Source organism: Pelobates fuscus, chromosome 4 (assembly GCF_036172605.1).
Source record: "Pelobates fuscus isolate aPelFus1 chromosome 4, aPelFus1.pri, whole genome shotgun sequence".
Lineage (NCBI taxonomy): Eukaryota > Metazoa > Chordata > Amphibia > Anura > Pelobatidae > Pelobates > Pelobates fuscus.
In genome coordinates this window covers 311,120,168-311,137,007 of record NC_086320.1, presented here as the reverse complement: position 1 = coordinate 311,137,007, position 16,840 = coordinate 311,120,168, and the positions used below count along the sequence as shown (strand labels likewise).

Below are 16,840 nucleotides of genomic sequence, written 5' to 3'. Positions count from 1 at the left end.
GCCTCTGCCCCCAACTTGCAGTGACGCCAATGCTGGAGAGCAAGGAGATCAACCTTCTGATGAAGGTGGAGTTCGAGGAGTGCGCAAATTCCCCCAGCTGAAGCGCTGGCATCAAGGCAGAGCGCCACTGGCCTCTGCCCAAACCCACTGGTAATCCACGAGCCTGAGGCATCAGATATAGCTGGCCCCACGGAAGAGCAGATACCAGGGCAAAGCACAGCTAACCTCATCCCTTCTCCACAAGCACTGGGGGATCTCTATCCAGTACAGGTGGTTAGGATTATGGTCTCTATCTGTGGTCCCCAGGGAGGCAGCATAGTGAGCTCCGATCCCCAACCCCATGTCAGAGGGGGCCCAGCCACCCTGCCTTCCCTCCAGTGGCTGAGAGAAATCCAAGGAGACGGGACAGTGGGTACGCATCGCCAGAGGCAGGTATATGCTTTAGGAGATGCAGAGGTTGGCTGGGTGAGTGCTGCTCTTGCATGGGCAATTTGTTTGGTGTACCTATTTGGTGATGGCCTTGGTGGGCTGGATGTACTGACTAACTTCAGAGTCAACCCATCTGGGGTTTCCTATATTGGTCCTCTTCCAAAAAGTTCCAGATTTGCTATTGGGATGTGTGGGTGTCATGGTGGCCCCCTAAGAGTGAAGTCATTTGTGGATAGGATTGAGTTTGGGAGGGGGGCCATGGCAGATTTACTGGGAACTCCCTTTCTCCACTTCCATGTCCCCTCTTATGTCTAAGTCACCCTGTACTTATTAGGGGCACAGGGTGACCAGGAAGCCCAGTCTAGCCTGCCCAAATCAGACATCCACGAACAAACTTAGAACCTATGTGGAACTTTGTCGAGGAGGCTGCCAGGATGGATTGACTTTTTGGGACTTGTTACCCGACTAACTCATTGGAGGTCTGGTACCTGGTTAGTCTACTTTTGGGGGGGGGGGGGGAGTATGTGACGGTAGTGTGTTATAACGACGCTGGACGTCCTCACGCTACGTGAGGACCTCCAGCATCGCCGAAATCCCCATAGGAAAGCATTATTCAATGCTTTCCCACGGGGGGTCTAATGCGCGTGCGCGGCATTGCCACGCATGCGCATTAGGTCTCCCCGCCATGGGGGAGGAGCGTAGGCGGAGCCTGACCCAGCGCCGAGGGTTTTAACCCCTTCAGCAACTTGGGATGGGGACCTGCAGTGCCATCAAAACAGTTTCCTGGCACTGGAGAGTCCCTTTAATGGACCGGGCACACTGCACCCAGACCACTTCAATGAGCTGAAGTAGCCTGGGTGCCCATAGTGTCCATTTAAATAAATATACACACACTTACATATATAATATAATTCTACCTGTATAGTTCTGTATTATTTTGACATAATTATAGGACGTTATTAATGATATATTGAGGGACCTATCCTGCTTGTTGAACTTTTTTCCCCAATATGGTTATTTTAGGGCCTGACATTTAGTGAATCACCCTGCTCATTGTGTGAGTCTGAGTACAGAGACTACACTCCTCTCTACACACAGCCCCAGCTCCTCCCTATCACCAGTTCTAACACAGAACCAGGAAAAAAAAAAAAAAAAAACCCTGAGGAAGGGTGGAGGTGCTGCTGAGTTTGTCCCAGCCGCTTCCCGTAGCCGCGATGACGTCACCGAGGTCATGTGATTGGGCCAGACCGGAGCCATCGGGGCAGCCAGGAACCTGGCAGAGAGCAGGGAGGAGGCGGCGGAGGAGTGAAAGGAGAAGAGGCGGCCGGGCGGAGACCGCTCCCTGATATGATTGTGACTGCTCGCTGGCCGTGAGTGCCCTCCGCTATAACCTGTCCCCATTGCAGCGCTGCGAGCCGGGCTCCGGGGAGGGAGGAGGCCGGGGAGACCTGGCTGCGTGTTATGTTTTTATTTACATGGCGCCAACACAGTGCGCAGAGCCCGGCCGGCGAGATATCCTGACTGGCTCCCACTGAGGGAGACCGCTCTCAGTGCCCCCCATTATCCCCTATTACCGCCCATGGGCTCTTCATTGGTTGGGGTTAGCTAGGAGCTGGCTCTGGGGTGCACAGAGATTCCCAGTGAGACTCCAATAGAGCTCCCACACTCAAAATAGGAGGCCACCGGCAGCAGCTACAGACCCATAGAATCAGGGCGATCAGATGGTTTAATTCACAAAATCTGGGAAGTATGGGAAATTGGAAATTATAGGCCAGGACAGGCAGTTAGACAAAATTAAAATACCCCAGCTAAGCAATATTGGCCTAAAATTAGTATTTAGAGTAGGAGTAGTTACCAGGGTTCAAGAAGAAAAGGCCGTATGACCTAATCTTAACATAAGATTAGATCAACAGACTTAAGTCTGGAAAAAATACTGTGTGTGTGTACATACAATGGTTCTGAACCTTTTTTGTGTCCCCCCTCCCCCCAAGGATCCAAATAATATACATGGCATTAGCTAACACATTCCTCAAATGTAAAATGATCTCAGTGACCAATTTGTCAAGTACAATAAATAACAAAGTGCATTCTACAAAAACATTTTAGAATCTTGCAGTTGCTCCCTGGGAGCATATGAATATGATATGCCTATTGCCACCATTGGGGATGAACTGAAAAGGCATGGATGACCCAATTTTGAATGAAAGGGTTATTCCAAGCATTATGACCACTTTGATGAATTCAATAGTCTAATGTCTGGATGCTACACATATTGAGTTTAACCCCTTGACTTCTTTAGGCGTAATTAATTACACCACCAGCAGCATCATGGGGCATCAGCAGCCTGCCCACAACAAGAGTTCTGTTTGGCTAATGTCAGTTATGTGCAATTTGGGTGAGAGTTGTCTGCTGACACTGCAAAGCTGGAAGCAAGTCATACACCATGATAAAAGCCTTGAAGCCTGGCTGGGTCCCACGTAAAAGGGCGAACCTCTAATAAATGGTTTTCACTATAATGGGAAAGCGGACTGGCATCACAACCACTACAGTAGTCTGTAGGGGCTATGCTGCTTGGAGTAAGCTTTTTAACATAGTTTAAAGAGAAGTTACCCCATGTCCACCATTAGCATTTTGCCGCATGGACAATGGTCCATCCCTCTGCCTGTGACTTGGAGTTTGTCTATAAGCACTCCAAAGCCCCCATTACAGATTACAAAGGATTCAAATGTAGATTTGTTTATAAACTCTATCATAATCTGTACATTTGCCAAGTCTTATGCATTTGCCGTATGTAGATTAAACTAAAAATCAAATGAGTTCTGCTTGACAGCGTCACTTTAACAAAAAAATAAAGCAAATTATAGTAATACAATAAGAATGTAGAAATATTGGGTGTTGTATGTCAAAATACTTGCGTTGCTACTGCGTTAGAGATTTGCTAGAAAACCGATACAATAAAGCCCTTTCAACTTGTTTCCAGTAATTTGCAGGTGAAATATCACATTTGTGTAAATGTTGGCAGGGATGACAATACCTTGTTAATTTTTATGGCATGCTATATATTATTATTATTTTTAGAAAATTACCTTTTAGGCCTTGTTACTTGTTTTTTACATCAAGTTTGGTATTTAGTGACAGCATTCCTTCATGTCAGATTTATTTTTATTTTTTTTCCTCAACCTGAGAGCCAGCTGGTTCCAGAAAGCAGTGTGCACACGATAAGGTAGATTTTGCTCCACATGCTGCTGTATTCAGCTGAGTTATTTTAAAATGAGCAAAGCACACCCTAATAGGCAGATTTGATAAATCCATTTGGGCATTCTAAAGAAGGTACAGCAGGTTGTTCCCCCTTATAGCCTTATTTTCTCTATATTGTAAATATGTTTAATATTTTTTGAACACTTTTTTAAATCAAAGATTTCATATTCTTCCCTAAGCATTTTGCCAGCTCAATAGAATTTGGTGTATTACAAAACAGTTGTCATGGTTATCCTGAGTGGGATTTTAGTGGATACTTACACTGTCTTATATCAGTTGTGTGTGTATATAGTAAAAATCTGCTGATGTCTGTATGATAGGAAGGACCTCATATTTATTGATCCAGTTTCATAATGTTGACCTACACTCTTAAGACCACTGTAGCCCCAAATGGTGTGTGGTTTAAATGAATTGTTTGTGAAAAATGGCTTAATATATATATATATATCATTAAAAAAAAAAAAAAAAAAATACTTCCCTTGAAAGTGTTTCTTGGTGAACTACTTTGAGATTTTCGCACAGACTCACAATCTGATCCACAGGATTTGATCTTACCCATACACTTTTCAGTAGAGGTTTATGGGATAAATAGGTTATATCCCAGCAGTATTTCCAATCATCACAAAACATAAGTGGGATTACATAAGCAAACCATATCAGTCATACTGTGGCTATCTGTTTCCATCTAGTCCAGTTAACTGTTTAGTTGACGGGCTGTATATTGTCATCTGCAGAGCTTGTCTAGGCCACGCATGCTCAGGCTGCTCAGTCCTCTTTCTTATTGTGTGGTGTGCTCACGCTGCATGTACCATATTAACAAAATTTATAGGAAATGTGGAACAAAGTGATCTTGGGTGCCTTAGTGACCATATTGGCAGGCTGTCTTATAGCAACAATAAAAAGAAAATTGTAAAAAAATGCTTTAGTCTTAACCCCTTAAGGACCAAACTTCTGGAATAAAATGGAATCATGACGTGTCACACATGTCATGTGTCCTTAAGGGGTTAAAGGGATACTATAGGCACCCAGACCACTTCAGCTCATTAAAGTGGTCTTGGTACAATGTCCATAGTCCTGTAATGTAAAACATTGCAATTTTAGAGAAACTGCATTGTTTACATTGCAGCACTAAGACAGCTACTAGAGGCGCTTCTGGAATATTCCTGGACTTTAGGTCACTTACCTCACATATGTGAGGTCACCTTTAATTACTTTATTTTTTAGAAATCATCACCTTGTTTACATCCCCTGGCTGTCATTCAAGAAACTGGTTTTACTTCCTAGTTGTTTAGCTCAGTGGAGCAAAACTCCAATATGCAGGCAATTGCCCAGAGCACCTGCCTTACACAGACTTCTCAATGAGCTGCATTAGGAAGTTTGTGATTAGATAGCCACAAGAAATCTACAACTTTTGTAAGCTGGTTTTCGACATACCCCCAATGAAAAAATGCATAAGTAAATGTTTTTACTGGGGGGTCTATCTGCTAAATATATAAAATATTTGATCAGTGGAGTGTTCCTTTAAACTTTGTAATGCCAATTAACAAGTAATCTTTAGTACAAATATATGTAGGGACACTATATGCACTATATACCCTGCAATCTAAACATTGCCGTTTCAGTGAAATGGCAATGTTTACATTGCAGGGTTAAGACTTCCTCTAGTGCAGGCATAGGCAACCTTCGGCACTCCAGATTTTTTGGACTACACCTCCCATGATGCTTTGCCAGCATTATGGAAGATGTAGTCCACAACTTCTGGAGTGCCGAAGGTTGCCTACTGGTTGTCATACTGGATTGTCCTCGTACAGTTGCTTGTCAAACTACTAAAATGACTTGACATCTTACAGGTTTTACATTAAAAAAAAAAAGTGCTCATTCACAAGAAAAGTAGGAGGGAGGAGTCTGGGAACTACAGGCCAGTAAGCCAATTACATGGACTTCAAGATGAGACATGATTTTAGTTCAGGAAGGTCATGCCTTCGATTGGGCAACAAAAATAATATATCGGCGTGGTGCAGTAAACTTGCCTAGATTTCAATAAGGCTTTTGAGACTGTCGCATATGGCTTATGAATATACTGCAAGCTTTGAGTTTGGATTCCAATGTTGTTGAATGGGTTAGGCAATGGCTGGGTGACAGAGGGTTGTAGTCCTTGGAGTAAATTCAAAGCATGGTCTTGTTACCGGTGGGGTACCACAGGGATCTGTTATTTTCAATATTTTTGTTAGTGAGATTGCATATGGACTTGATTGTATATGGGGGGGGGGGGGGGGGGGAGGGGTTGGGGGAATAGAAACAATTAAATACAGGGAATCAACACAGTAAAGGAAGAAGGAGAGTTATAGTTAAAAGAAGAAAAACTACCACAACAAGCTGCCATAGTGTTAAATTAGAGGGGTAAAGGTTAAAAATATCAGGAAGTATTACTTTATTGAGAGGGTAGTGGATGCATGGAATAGCCTTCCAGCGGAAGTGATAAAGGTTAGCAGTGAGGGAGTTTAAGCATATATGGGATAGGCATAAGGCTATCCTGGACATGTGATAAGACCAGGGACTAATGAAAGTATGTAGACAATTGGGCAATCTAGATGGGCCAATTGGTTCTAATCTGCTGTCACATTCTATGTGTTTCTATGATTTTTTTTGTTGTTGTTGTTGTTATAACTGTAGAATTTAGATTCTTGTTCTATTTCCTGATAAAAGCAATTTGTAAAATCAGAGTTTGCATGCATAGCATCAACATAATTGGTTTGTATTGAAATCAATGCAAACACTCATGTGAGTACGGTATAGACCAAATTCTTTCTATAGGAGAGCATTGTAGTTTAGTCTGTACATGTGTGCAGGTGATTGCACAGGTATGCTTAATGTTACTAACATTCATTTATATGTGAGAGAAGTAGACATTTCTTGTATTCACCTTTTAAATGAATTGATAGAAAAAGGAGTCCAGCACAGTCTGTCTCACTAAGGTGATCTTAATGGTGTCAAATGGGTAACACATGGACCTTACAAGGCCTTTAAACCTCCCCTTTAGGATCTTCTGTTAGCTCTCAGCCAATGAATTAAGCCAAACACTGCCAAGCTGAGCGCAAAGCTGATAGTAGAAAGGGAGTGGTGCCTGGCGAACCCCAGATAACAAATCAAGACATACTAAAGTAGTCTGACTACATATAGGGTAGGGCAGCAGGAAACGTATGGAACCATAACTACTACATCACAGACTGTGAGCATTTACCGGTAGTCCTAACAATGGATGCTTGCACAAAAGCACACTTCATTTATACAGCGTTTTTGTCTGTTCAGTACTAATTCATTTTTACTCATTTGGAAGAATGTAATGAAAGTTGGCGTTTTTTGCTTTTTGCCAAAACAAAATCTGACATTTGCTGAATATTCGTTTGAAGGTCTGTAAAGCACGGCATACATTACGATGACAAACAATGGCTGGTGAAATATATTCTTTAAGCAAACTTTTTTCCATATTTCAAATGAAGTGTTGACTCATGCAATACAGTAATGTTCCATAATGGATATTTTGTGTGCTGCTGATAAAGGCTCTTTTAAGCTGTCTTTTGTTATAATCTTTGCCTGAAGGAAACATGGGTATCCCTTTTAAAGCCTCCTGTATTGACAGTTTGTAAAGCAAGTTCTGTTGTTTTTTTTTTGTTTTTTTTGTTTTTTTTTTGGAAAGCTCAAGACTGGCACCCAATTTCTGGCTTTGACTGATGCACACAACAAACCAGGCAATGCTTCCAAATAGTGTTGACTTATTTTCATCACCATTTTGTTTTGAAAATCATATTTCTGATTATTTGTAAAATGCAACACTTCATTTTGTAAACAACAAAACATGCAGGATGAAGTACAACACAAAAAGTTTTTTTTTATTATTTTTTATTTTTTTATTTCATAAGCAGGAAACCTCCATGTACTTACAATAATGAAGTTCCCTGGCACTCTTTTCAGATTTCATTAAAAAAAAAAAAAATATCTGTTTTGTTTTCTGCGGCATTGAGAAAACATGTTCCTTGTTTGCTCACACGTGCACTGGTGCTGTTGTCAAATTCCTCCCTTCTGGTTAATGTAGTGGTGGTGAGTTCAAACAGCCTGTAAGTAACGCAAGCTAAGCTATAGTATGTAACCTTAATTTGGCAAACTTCCTTAGACTCAATAATCTAAAAGAACCAGATAAAATTTCAAACGGTCAAGCTTATGTTTTTTCTTGCATTGTTACTATTTAATTGACCGAGCACACCAGTTGTTGTGTTCTGCGTATGCAGAATCCAGTGCTTTTCAGTCTTGGATAAGATGGATACTTTTAATTTACATGTTCAAAGTGAATCCAATGCAATCCACTCATCACAGGACAACAAATTCGTCTCATGGTAAGAGATTGGATTGAGTAGTTCTTCATTTGGAAGCGTTGGAATGGAGAATTGCAGAGATGTCACGTGAGCTCTGTTTTTGCAATGCACATCTATGAGAAATAATGGATTGGGCCAGAGATTAATAATCTGTAACCCAATCCATTACTTCTCTTAGAGAAGCACTACGGAAATATAGCAGACTTGTGCAATAATGTGTTATTTGTCTAAATAAAATTCCTGTTAATCGATCCAAGGAACAAATACATTTCAAATCTCCCAATTGATATTACCTGTACAGGTAAAACAATTTGGAATCGTTTTTTTTTTTTTCCTAAGTGTTTTTTTTGGCAAACAGGCTCAAAAACGTTTTGTACAAGTCTTGTTTTTTTTTAATAATTACCAAATGCTAACTTTTTGTTTTTTTTTTTTAACTATTTTGGCCACATCTGCGGAGTACCACAGTGGTTTCTTGAATTTTTTGCTTTTACTGAAAAGCCTAATTAATGCCTTCAGCAGTGCAACTTTTAAATAATCCCATTTATCTTGGACTCCTTTTAAATTGCTCCAGTCTGATAATGACTCCTATACACATTCTAATTTTAGAAAAGTCTGTTTTTCTGAAGTCTAAAACTTTTTGGTTTTGTGTGGTGTGACTCAGTAGACATGCTATGAAGTATGTTTTGGTGTGTGTGGTGTGTGTTATATTTGACCCCTAATTTCATGCTGTTTTTATAGATCCTTTGTAATAGTTTCTATAGTAACAGTCTGAGAAATGGGACATAGCCATATTGCCTGTCTGTAAACATCCCTGCTCTTAGTGTTCACAAAGAATATTGGTTCATATATATGTGTATTCACATATACATAACAAAAAGAAAGTACATGTTTAATTCGAAAATGTTTTACCAGGAAGAATACTTTTGAGATTTTTTATTTTTTCAAAAGACAGCACTCTAAGCAACATAACATTTATTTCTCTACTGGTTATACTGCCTAGGGTTTCCAGGAACCAGTGGTTTAATTCTATAGTGTTTAAGAATGGTTTAATTAAAAATAATGTATATCAGCGGAGCATGTTGGTCCTATATAAATGCTCATAACCATAATGTGTGAACATTTTAATCTTTTTACAAATTCTGTTGGTGTTTGCAAATGACAAAATTAATAATAATAGATTTGAAGCTGTTGTAATCTTAGTTTTCATTACCTCCAAAGAAAACGACACTAATGTTTTCTTGTAGGATTTAAAATGATTATATTTATAAAGTGCCTTCATAGTTTGCAGCGCTGTCCATGGGTACAGTGGTACAAGTGAAAAAAAAAAACGTACAAAATAACTTAAAACCAATGCAAAATTTGACAGACTAATACTAAGAGTAGTTGAGGGCCCAATTTCCACAGGAATTTATAATATAGATTGTTTTGTGGGGTGGGGGGCTGTATCTACTAAACTATATAATTTTTTTTTTATTGCTGTGTCATGGAATGGAGTGAGAAGTTGAAGTACTTTTGAGGTCTGGATTGTTCCTTTAGCCTTTAAAATTAAATTTAAAATTACGACATGATTACATCGCCAGAAAATTGGCATTTAAAATTTTTTACTACAACCATTTGCTATATCCCTTTAGAAAAGGATTAGCAATTGTTGCACTATCAATTGTTGCACTATCTACTTCCTTATCACATGGTTGACTAACATATGCATATGCTGTGTTTGGTGTGCAAATTGATTGCTTTTACTAGGATTGACATGCCATCTTTTGCAGGCATGTTATCTATAGCTAAATTTGCTGATGCTGTCATATCGTAAAGGTTATATAATTGTGTTACGTCATTGCACATTTTTTTTCCCCTCTATCCCTACAGCACAAAGTACAATGTTCACAGCCTGTACTGAAAAGAAACTAGAGTTAAAAAATGTATTAAAATGAGAGATCTATCTCAATTTATTACATATATTATAGTGTGTATATATATTATACATACACTATTTATATGTTCAGCTGATGATTTAGCTATTGACCAAAGAAATTCAATGTGATTTTTATTATTTATTTATATATTTTTCACAAGCCTACAGAAAATAACTTTAACTGCCTTTAATGCAGCAATACCCAGAAGGAAGTGAACAGTGTGAAAGAAAAATATTCCCCAAGCAGACACCTAATATCACATTTCGTGTTGAAGCATGGAAATATTTCCATTTAATTGGTTGCAATAAACCTCTTTCTGTCCAGCCCCTCCAGATCGGTACACCCCTGTCTGCCAACTAAAAATTTTAATTTACACTCTGTAAATTTGTGGTCTACGTAAAAAGTGTCCTGCATGTACCTCTAAGCACCATAAACTGTCCCAGGGTTAGACCATCGTACTCCTGACACCATAACCCCTACAGTGGTGGCAGTGAGACCCCTCTGTCATCAGCATGAGACTCTCCAAGCAGGGACATATCATGTTGGTGTACGAGGATTGATTAGATGCCATAAACTTCTGTACAGTAAAGAATTATTAGATAAGTAGTTGATCCCCTGCATGCAATTCCAGTCATCACCTTGGATGATTACAACAACATTATAAACTGATACCAGACAAATCGTGGTTACTACCAGTTTATAGATAGCCCAGATCACGATTTGGTCAACCAGGTTGCATTTTTGCATCAGTTGAATTCTGGACTGTGTATACACAGTCTGCATGTCGGGTCTTTTCAGGGAGAGCATGGTTTGGCACACACAACATGGACATAATTGGTATAAGGCACATTCTCTGATACTTTTATGGGTGATGGACAGCCCTGGTAGACTGTCTTATAGAGATTTTTACAAAACCTGGGTCCAGAGAGAGCCCATGACCAAGCTTTCGATGTTCATACATTCACACAACCTGTGAATGCCATCCAAATACAGATTGAATGGATATTGAAACTGTAGTAGTATAATTTCCCAATTAGCCTTATGGATAGCCTGGCTACAGGAACCTGGGGACCCTCAGTTTGTATTGAACTTGAAAACAGTGAGTTGTAGTGCTTGATGGAATTAGTGTGCTCTTTTAACTTTGTTTTGTTTTTTTTGTTGACAAAGCCGCTAATTAAATAAATTAGTATGGTGACCCTTTCTACAATTGTAAAATTAGCTTAGTGACCCAATATTCATGTGTAAGATAAGATAATTAAAATCAGTGATATACAGGGTTATTCACTAAAGTGAGAGTTAAAGTTAAAGGACCACTCTAGGCACCCAGACGACTTCAGCTTAATGAAGTGGTCTGGGTGCCAGGTCCCTCTAGGATTAACCCTTTTTTTTATAAACATAGCAGTTTCAGAGAAACTGCTATATTTATAATAAGGGTTAATCCAGCCTCCAAATCCTCTAGTGGCTGTCTCATTGACAGCCGCTAGAGGCGCTTGCGTGATTCTCACTGTGAAAATCACAGTGAGAGCACGCAAGCGTCCATAGGAAAGCATTGTAAATGCTTTCCTATGCGACCGGCTGAATGCGAGCGCGGCTCCTGCCGCGCATGCGCATTCAGCCGATGACGTCGCGATCAAGATGGAGAGGAGGAGGAAAGCTCCCCGCCCGGCGCTGGAAAAAGAGGTAAGTTTAACCCCTTCCTCTCTCCAGAGCCCGGCGGGAGGGGGTCCCTGAGGGTGGGGGCACCCTCAGGGTACTCTAGTGCCAGGAAAACGAGTATGTTTTCCTGGCACTAGAGTGGTCCTTTAATTTGAATTTAAGGCCAAAGTAGGCCAAAATAAACTCTTGGTGAACTGTAACATTGATAGCATGTTGCATGGACTACATTTTTATTATTTTCTTTAAAAATGCTAAATTGGCATTATCTAAATAAGTCTCCCCTCCTCACCAGCCCTATTGGTAATGTGTCGTTTCCACATCCACGTTGCAGTCTGTATTTCGTCCATATTTTGTATGGCATTGATTGGCAGAGCCTGTCATTATATTACTAATATGGAATTCCTAAAGCAGGGGTTGCCGATAATTTTTCCCGTGGATCCTTTTGACATAAAGCGCTAACAATGTGGGAACCCCCCCCCCCAAAAAAAATTTTTTGGCGCCATAGCGCAGATTGTAAACAATATTACTTAGGAGCAGGTGTGCTTCTGTGTGTACAGTTGGTGTTTTGTATATAATGTTAGTGTTTTGATACAGGGGTGTGTTTGAATGTAATATTTGCTTGCAGGGGTGTGCTTGGATGTAGTGTTAGCTTTTAAATGTGGATGTAGATTTGTGTGTAGTATTAGTGTTTGAGTGAAGGGTGTGTTGAGTGTTTGTATATAAATTTGAATCTAGGGTTTTTTGTATGTAATGAGTGTGTTTGCATGTTATGTTGGTGTTTGCTGGTATGTATGCACATATGATTGCCGTATGTACACAAACAAATTAACACACACATTCATATGCACACACAGACACAACGATACACACCTTGACACATGCACAGATCTTGATACACACTGGCACATACACACACCAATAAACATATTCATCGGCTGAAGGATTTGTTGGATGATATGGGACAGGTTTGGTGGCATGTCCCATCCGAAGCTTGACAGAATTTGCAACAGAACTATAAAAAGTATACTGTCAAATGAAAGTTAAAATTCAGTTTTTAGTAGAAAGCCAACACAGAATTTGTCGGTGTCCAAATACATACGGAGATATATATCTTTATTATTCCTTAAAAAGCCAGCACTCCTGAGCATTCGTTATAAAACCCATCCTTTATTAGTATTCCAAGTATTACATTTAAAAAATCTTATGTTGTCCTGTGGAAAGTTCTTAAATAGAACTGAAATGTTGACTCCTTTGATTTTGTTTTGTATAAACATATATATGAGGCATCATAATGTCTTAAAGAGGAACTGTCATAATTTTGCATAACCTAACTTTTTTCTTATTGACAGTTTTTCTTCCAACAAGGAGGGTCCATAATCTAACTAAAAGGGAACAAATCTACTATAAATACATTTATTTTTTAACGTTCGAATGTTCCTTTAACCTTCCTGTGTGGACTGTACTGTTAATGTGTTCTTGAGCTTCTGGAACAACTAATATGTAAATTCATATTGCAGACAAAAAAAAAAAAAAATCACATAGTTGGTGACAAGCAAAGATGTGGTTAATGCATTTATATACAATGCTGTATGTTTCCTTTTCATGCATTATTTTTAGTCCTGGGAAATAATTTCATGTAAATGCTTAAACATTTGCAAAAATATAGTTATGAAGTGATATTTTACATTGTTTAAAGGGAAGCAGGGGTTGGGTTAGGAATTATTTAAGGAGCAAGCAAAACCTCAAATATTGTATGTAGTGTTCTAACTTTCAATCTCAAGGTTATGTCACCCTTCACAACGTAAGGTGTGTCTGTTTTTTTTTAGCTTTACTGAAAAACGTCTTGCAAGAATTACTCTGTAAAATTAAACAGTGTAACTATAGGTCAGGATTTACTAAAACTCTGATGTATGCATCTATATCTGTACAAAACATTATTGTGCAGAAACCCAAACCCCACAATGTAATTGAACACAAGTATACTTAAAAGAACACGGAAACATAAAAAAGTAGTATTTTTTTTTTTTTTTAAAGTTCCTCAGATTTGGTCTCCCCCTTTTTGTTCTGGTTCCGTACCTGTCATACAGAAGCACTGTGGACCTACTCTGCAATCACACCACGTATGTTTTGTATAGAAAAGCAGGGCTATCATTTTTAATTTTTATTCTTATGTTCAAACTCTACATGTCAACGATATCAGGATGTCTCAAGCCAGATCGTTTACAAACAAATAGATGTCGTTTAGACATGTCTGTATAGCATATTACGTTTAAAAAAAACAAAAATTGTGCAAAATCTACCAGGCCACTGTTTAATCTATGCTCAAATATGTATGTACGCTGTTGTGGTGTGTAACTGTGCATTGTACTCTCTTGCACAAAAAAAAAAAGCAGCGCTTGACAAATTTCTTTTGCATCTAGGAGCCAGCTAAAAAGTTAGGAGCTGGGGGGGGTGTGTTGGGAGTGAGTAAAAACACCTATCCCATGTAATCGGAGGGGGACTGGTCACCTAAACAGACGCATGCACGCACATTTTCTCATACAATCACAAATTATAGTAATTTTCATTTGAGTCCACCTGCCTTTGGGAGAGCTGTAGTGGATCTTTTCCCTAGTGTCCAGTGAGGCTGCAGTAATCTTCAAGCTCTTCTTGCTTTGCTCCCTCGCGTGCTGTTTAGTGATGCCGAGGCCGGAGTGACGTCATTTTCTGCTCTAGGCATCATTAATCAGTGTGCGAGAGAGTAGAGCAAGAACAGCAGGAAGATTACTGCTCCTACGCTGCCTCAAATACTACCCTGGGTGGCTGCCTCCAGTGCTCTCTAAGCTGGCAGCCTCTGCTGTAGGGCTGACATACCCATACACCATGGCGATTAGAAACCTTGTCCTGGCGCCTGGAATATGTTGAGCCCTGTAGAAAAGCATTAAACCCAATGCTTTTTTATGAGAAGCATTCTCACAGGGTTATTTACTAAAGTTAGAATTCAAGATGAATTTCAGATTTAAGGCCAGGATAGCTGGAAGCAAAGATGACGTAGAGATTTTTTTTTTCCAGTTTGACTATTTTGATCTTAAATTTGAAATTCAAGTCTTAATGGCGGTCAGTCTGATAGTGACATGTTTATGCCCACATGTCAACCTTTCATTGTTCAAGAACAATAAAATGAGTAACATTAAGCTGGATAATAGCCTCTAAATCCAAGGGCATACTTAAAAACAGGTGAAACCTAAACATAATTTTCCTAGTTACATTTATTAAGGTCTTTCTTCAAAGAGTTTGTGCATACGGTATTCTGTCTGCATGTCTTCATTGTATATGGTCAACCGTTTTAATTCTTCTGCTTACAATTATACCTTTCCTTTTTGATCTGTAGATTACCAAAAGGATAGAAGAGACCTGTTCCACACATTTTAATTACTGGTCCAGTTTTCTGTACAAGCAAAAGACTCTGTCACAAAAACTTAAGCATGGCTAGCCGAGGAGGAGCCACCAGACCCAATGGACCAAATGCTGGGAATAAAATCTGTCAGTTCAAGCTTGTCCTTCTAGGAGAGTCGGCTGTGGGAAAGTCCAGTCTAGTACTACGCTTCGTAAAGGGACAGTTTCATGAATTCCAAGAGAGCACAATCGGAGGTTAGAGAAGTCTTTTTGTTTTGTGTTGCTGGTTAACTTCCTATTGTTATATTGCATGAAAGCCATGATGTCTAATTTACGTTGTATCTCCGGGTATTGTAAAGATGTAAAGACTTTATGCCAGGTTACACATTCTACTGCTCATTTAGCAATGGTGACTTTTTACAGCAATGGGATACCTAAAGGGATTCATAACGTTTATGCTTTCTTTAATGCAGCATATATAAAAAGCATTAGTGGGTTACTTCAAGCACCATGACCACTTCAGTGATTTGAAGTGCTCATGTTGCTTGGAGTCTGTATGTGCAATGCAGTAAGAAACGCTGCACATACCCAGATATGTAGGCTACCTGCTGGAGGTGCAACTCTGCCTACGGCTGCATTTTTAGTTAGTCTTTTTTTGCATATTGCTTGCACAGAGGATCATTCATTAGGTGAGAACGCTCAACTGATGCTCTCATCCAAAGGGTTTACCCCATTAACGGGAAATGGCACCAGGGTACCCATGGTATCATAACCACTACAGGGGACTGCAGAGATTATCATGCTTTAAGTAATGCTTTAGAATAAGGTTTTGAGCAGTATCTTAGCTGTTCCTAGAAATGCACTTTACTAGACAGAGATCCACCTGGAATCTGCTGAAGCCACTCTCCCAACTCTCTTATCACAACTTGGACAACTACTGCTTATGTTAAATTTCCATTCTCCAGCTGAACTACAACAACTAGAAATCTTGTCAAGTAATGACCTTTAAAACGCTTGATTGGCACGTTAAATCTTTTCAATGAGGCTTTTGTTTTCTTTGGGAGAGGAGGAAAATTAACTTATCACTTATCACAAAGTGTTTTTGTTGTTTTTTCTTGTATACTAACCTACCTTGTTTCTTTTAGAAACAAATGGAAACAATGAATGTGACAGAAATCGAAATGGAATTTAGACATTTATAGGGTTGTCAAAAAGAACACCTTTTGGCCCTGCTCTATCTCTATAAGGATTATAACCAATTACAGATGGAAAATGATAGAGATTGTCAATATTCTGCACAGCTCTGGATTGTAAGGCACCTGTGTTTAATCTTTACAATGTTTCACCAGGTGTCAGTCCTGCAGAATTAAATCATTTTTACTTAGACATTCTGTATAACACTTATCATAGAAATGATGCTGTTTTTCTCTGGTGTTTTCTTGCTTTGTTCACTGTAAAGTGTTCTTAAACCTATAACCAGGTATTTTAATGGTAAACTACAGTATCCATAAAACTAACATTCATGTTCCTAAAGGAAGTTGGTAGAGCTCCTTCCATTTGACCATTTTTAAATATTTTCCTTGATGTTGATTTCTATTGGTAAAATTGGAGGCTGGTTGGTAAACCTTTCTTATATATTGGATGTGAGCATTCATAAAGGTAATAATGTGTATTCAAATAGCAAAACCACGTATACTCCATCCACTCCGGTCTGTGCTAAAGCTTTTGTATTGATAAGCAGTGCACAAGCATTGCTGAATGGTGGGGCGTTCGTTCAATGTTGTGTGTTCAGCATGTTTTTTAATAAACTCAGTGTCTAAGTAAAACCGATCGTCC

The 16,840-nt window shown here is 39.3% G+C and overlaps 1 protein-coding gene across 1 annotated transcript in view; it reads left to right on the top strand.

The window, feature by feature from the left end:
- Nucleotides 1–1,654: 1,654 nt before the first annotated feature.
- RAB5A (RAB5A, member RAS oncogene family) overlaps nt 1,655–16,840 on the top strand; it is a 31,901-nt gene continuing 16,715 nt past the window's right edge. The window contains exons 1-2 of the mRNA XM_063452299.1: nt 1,655–1,799; nt 15,000–15,259. Coding sequence (XP_063308369.1) covers nt 15,094–15,259 — 166 coding nt within the window. The 5' untranslated portion in view covers nt 1,655–1,799; nt 15,000–15,093. The remainder of the gene's footprint in view (nt 1,800–14,999; nt 15,260–16,840) is intronic.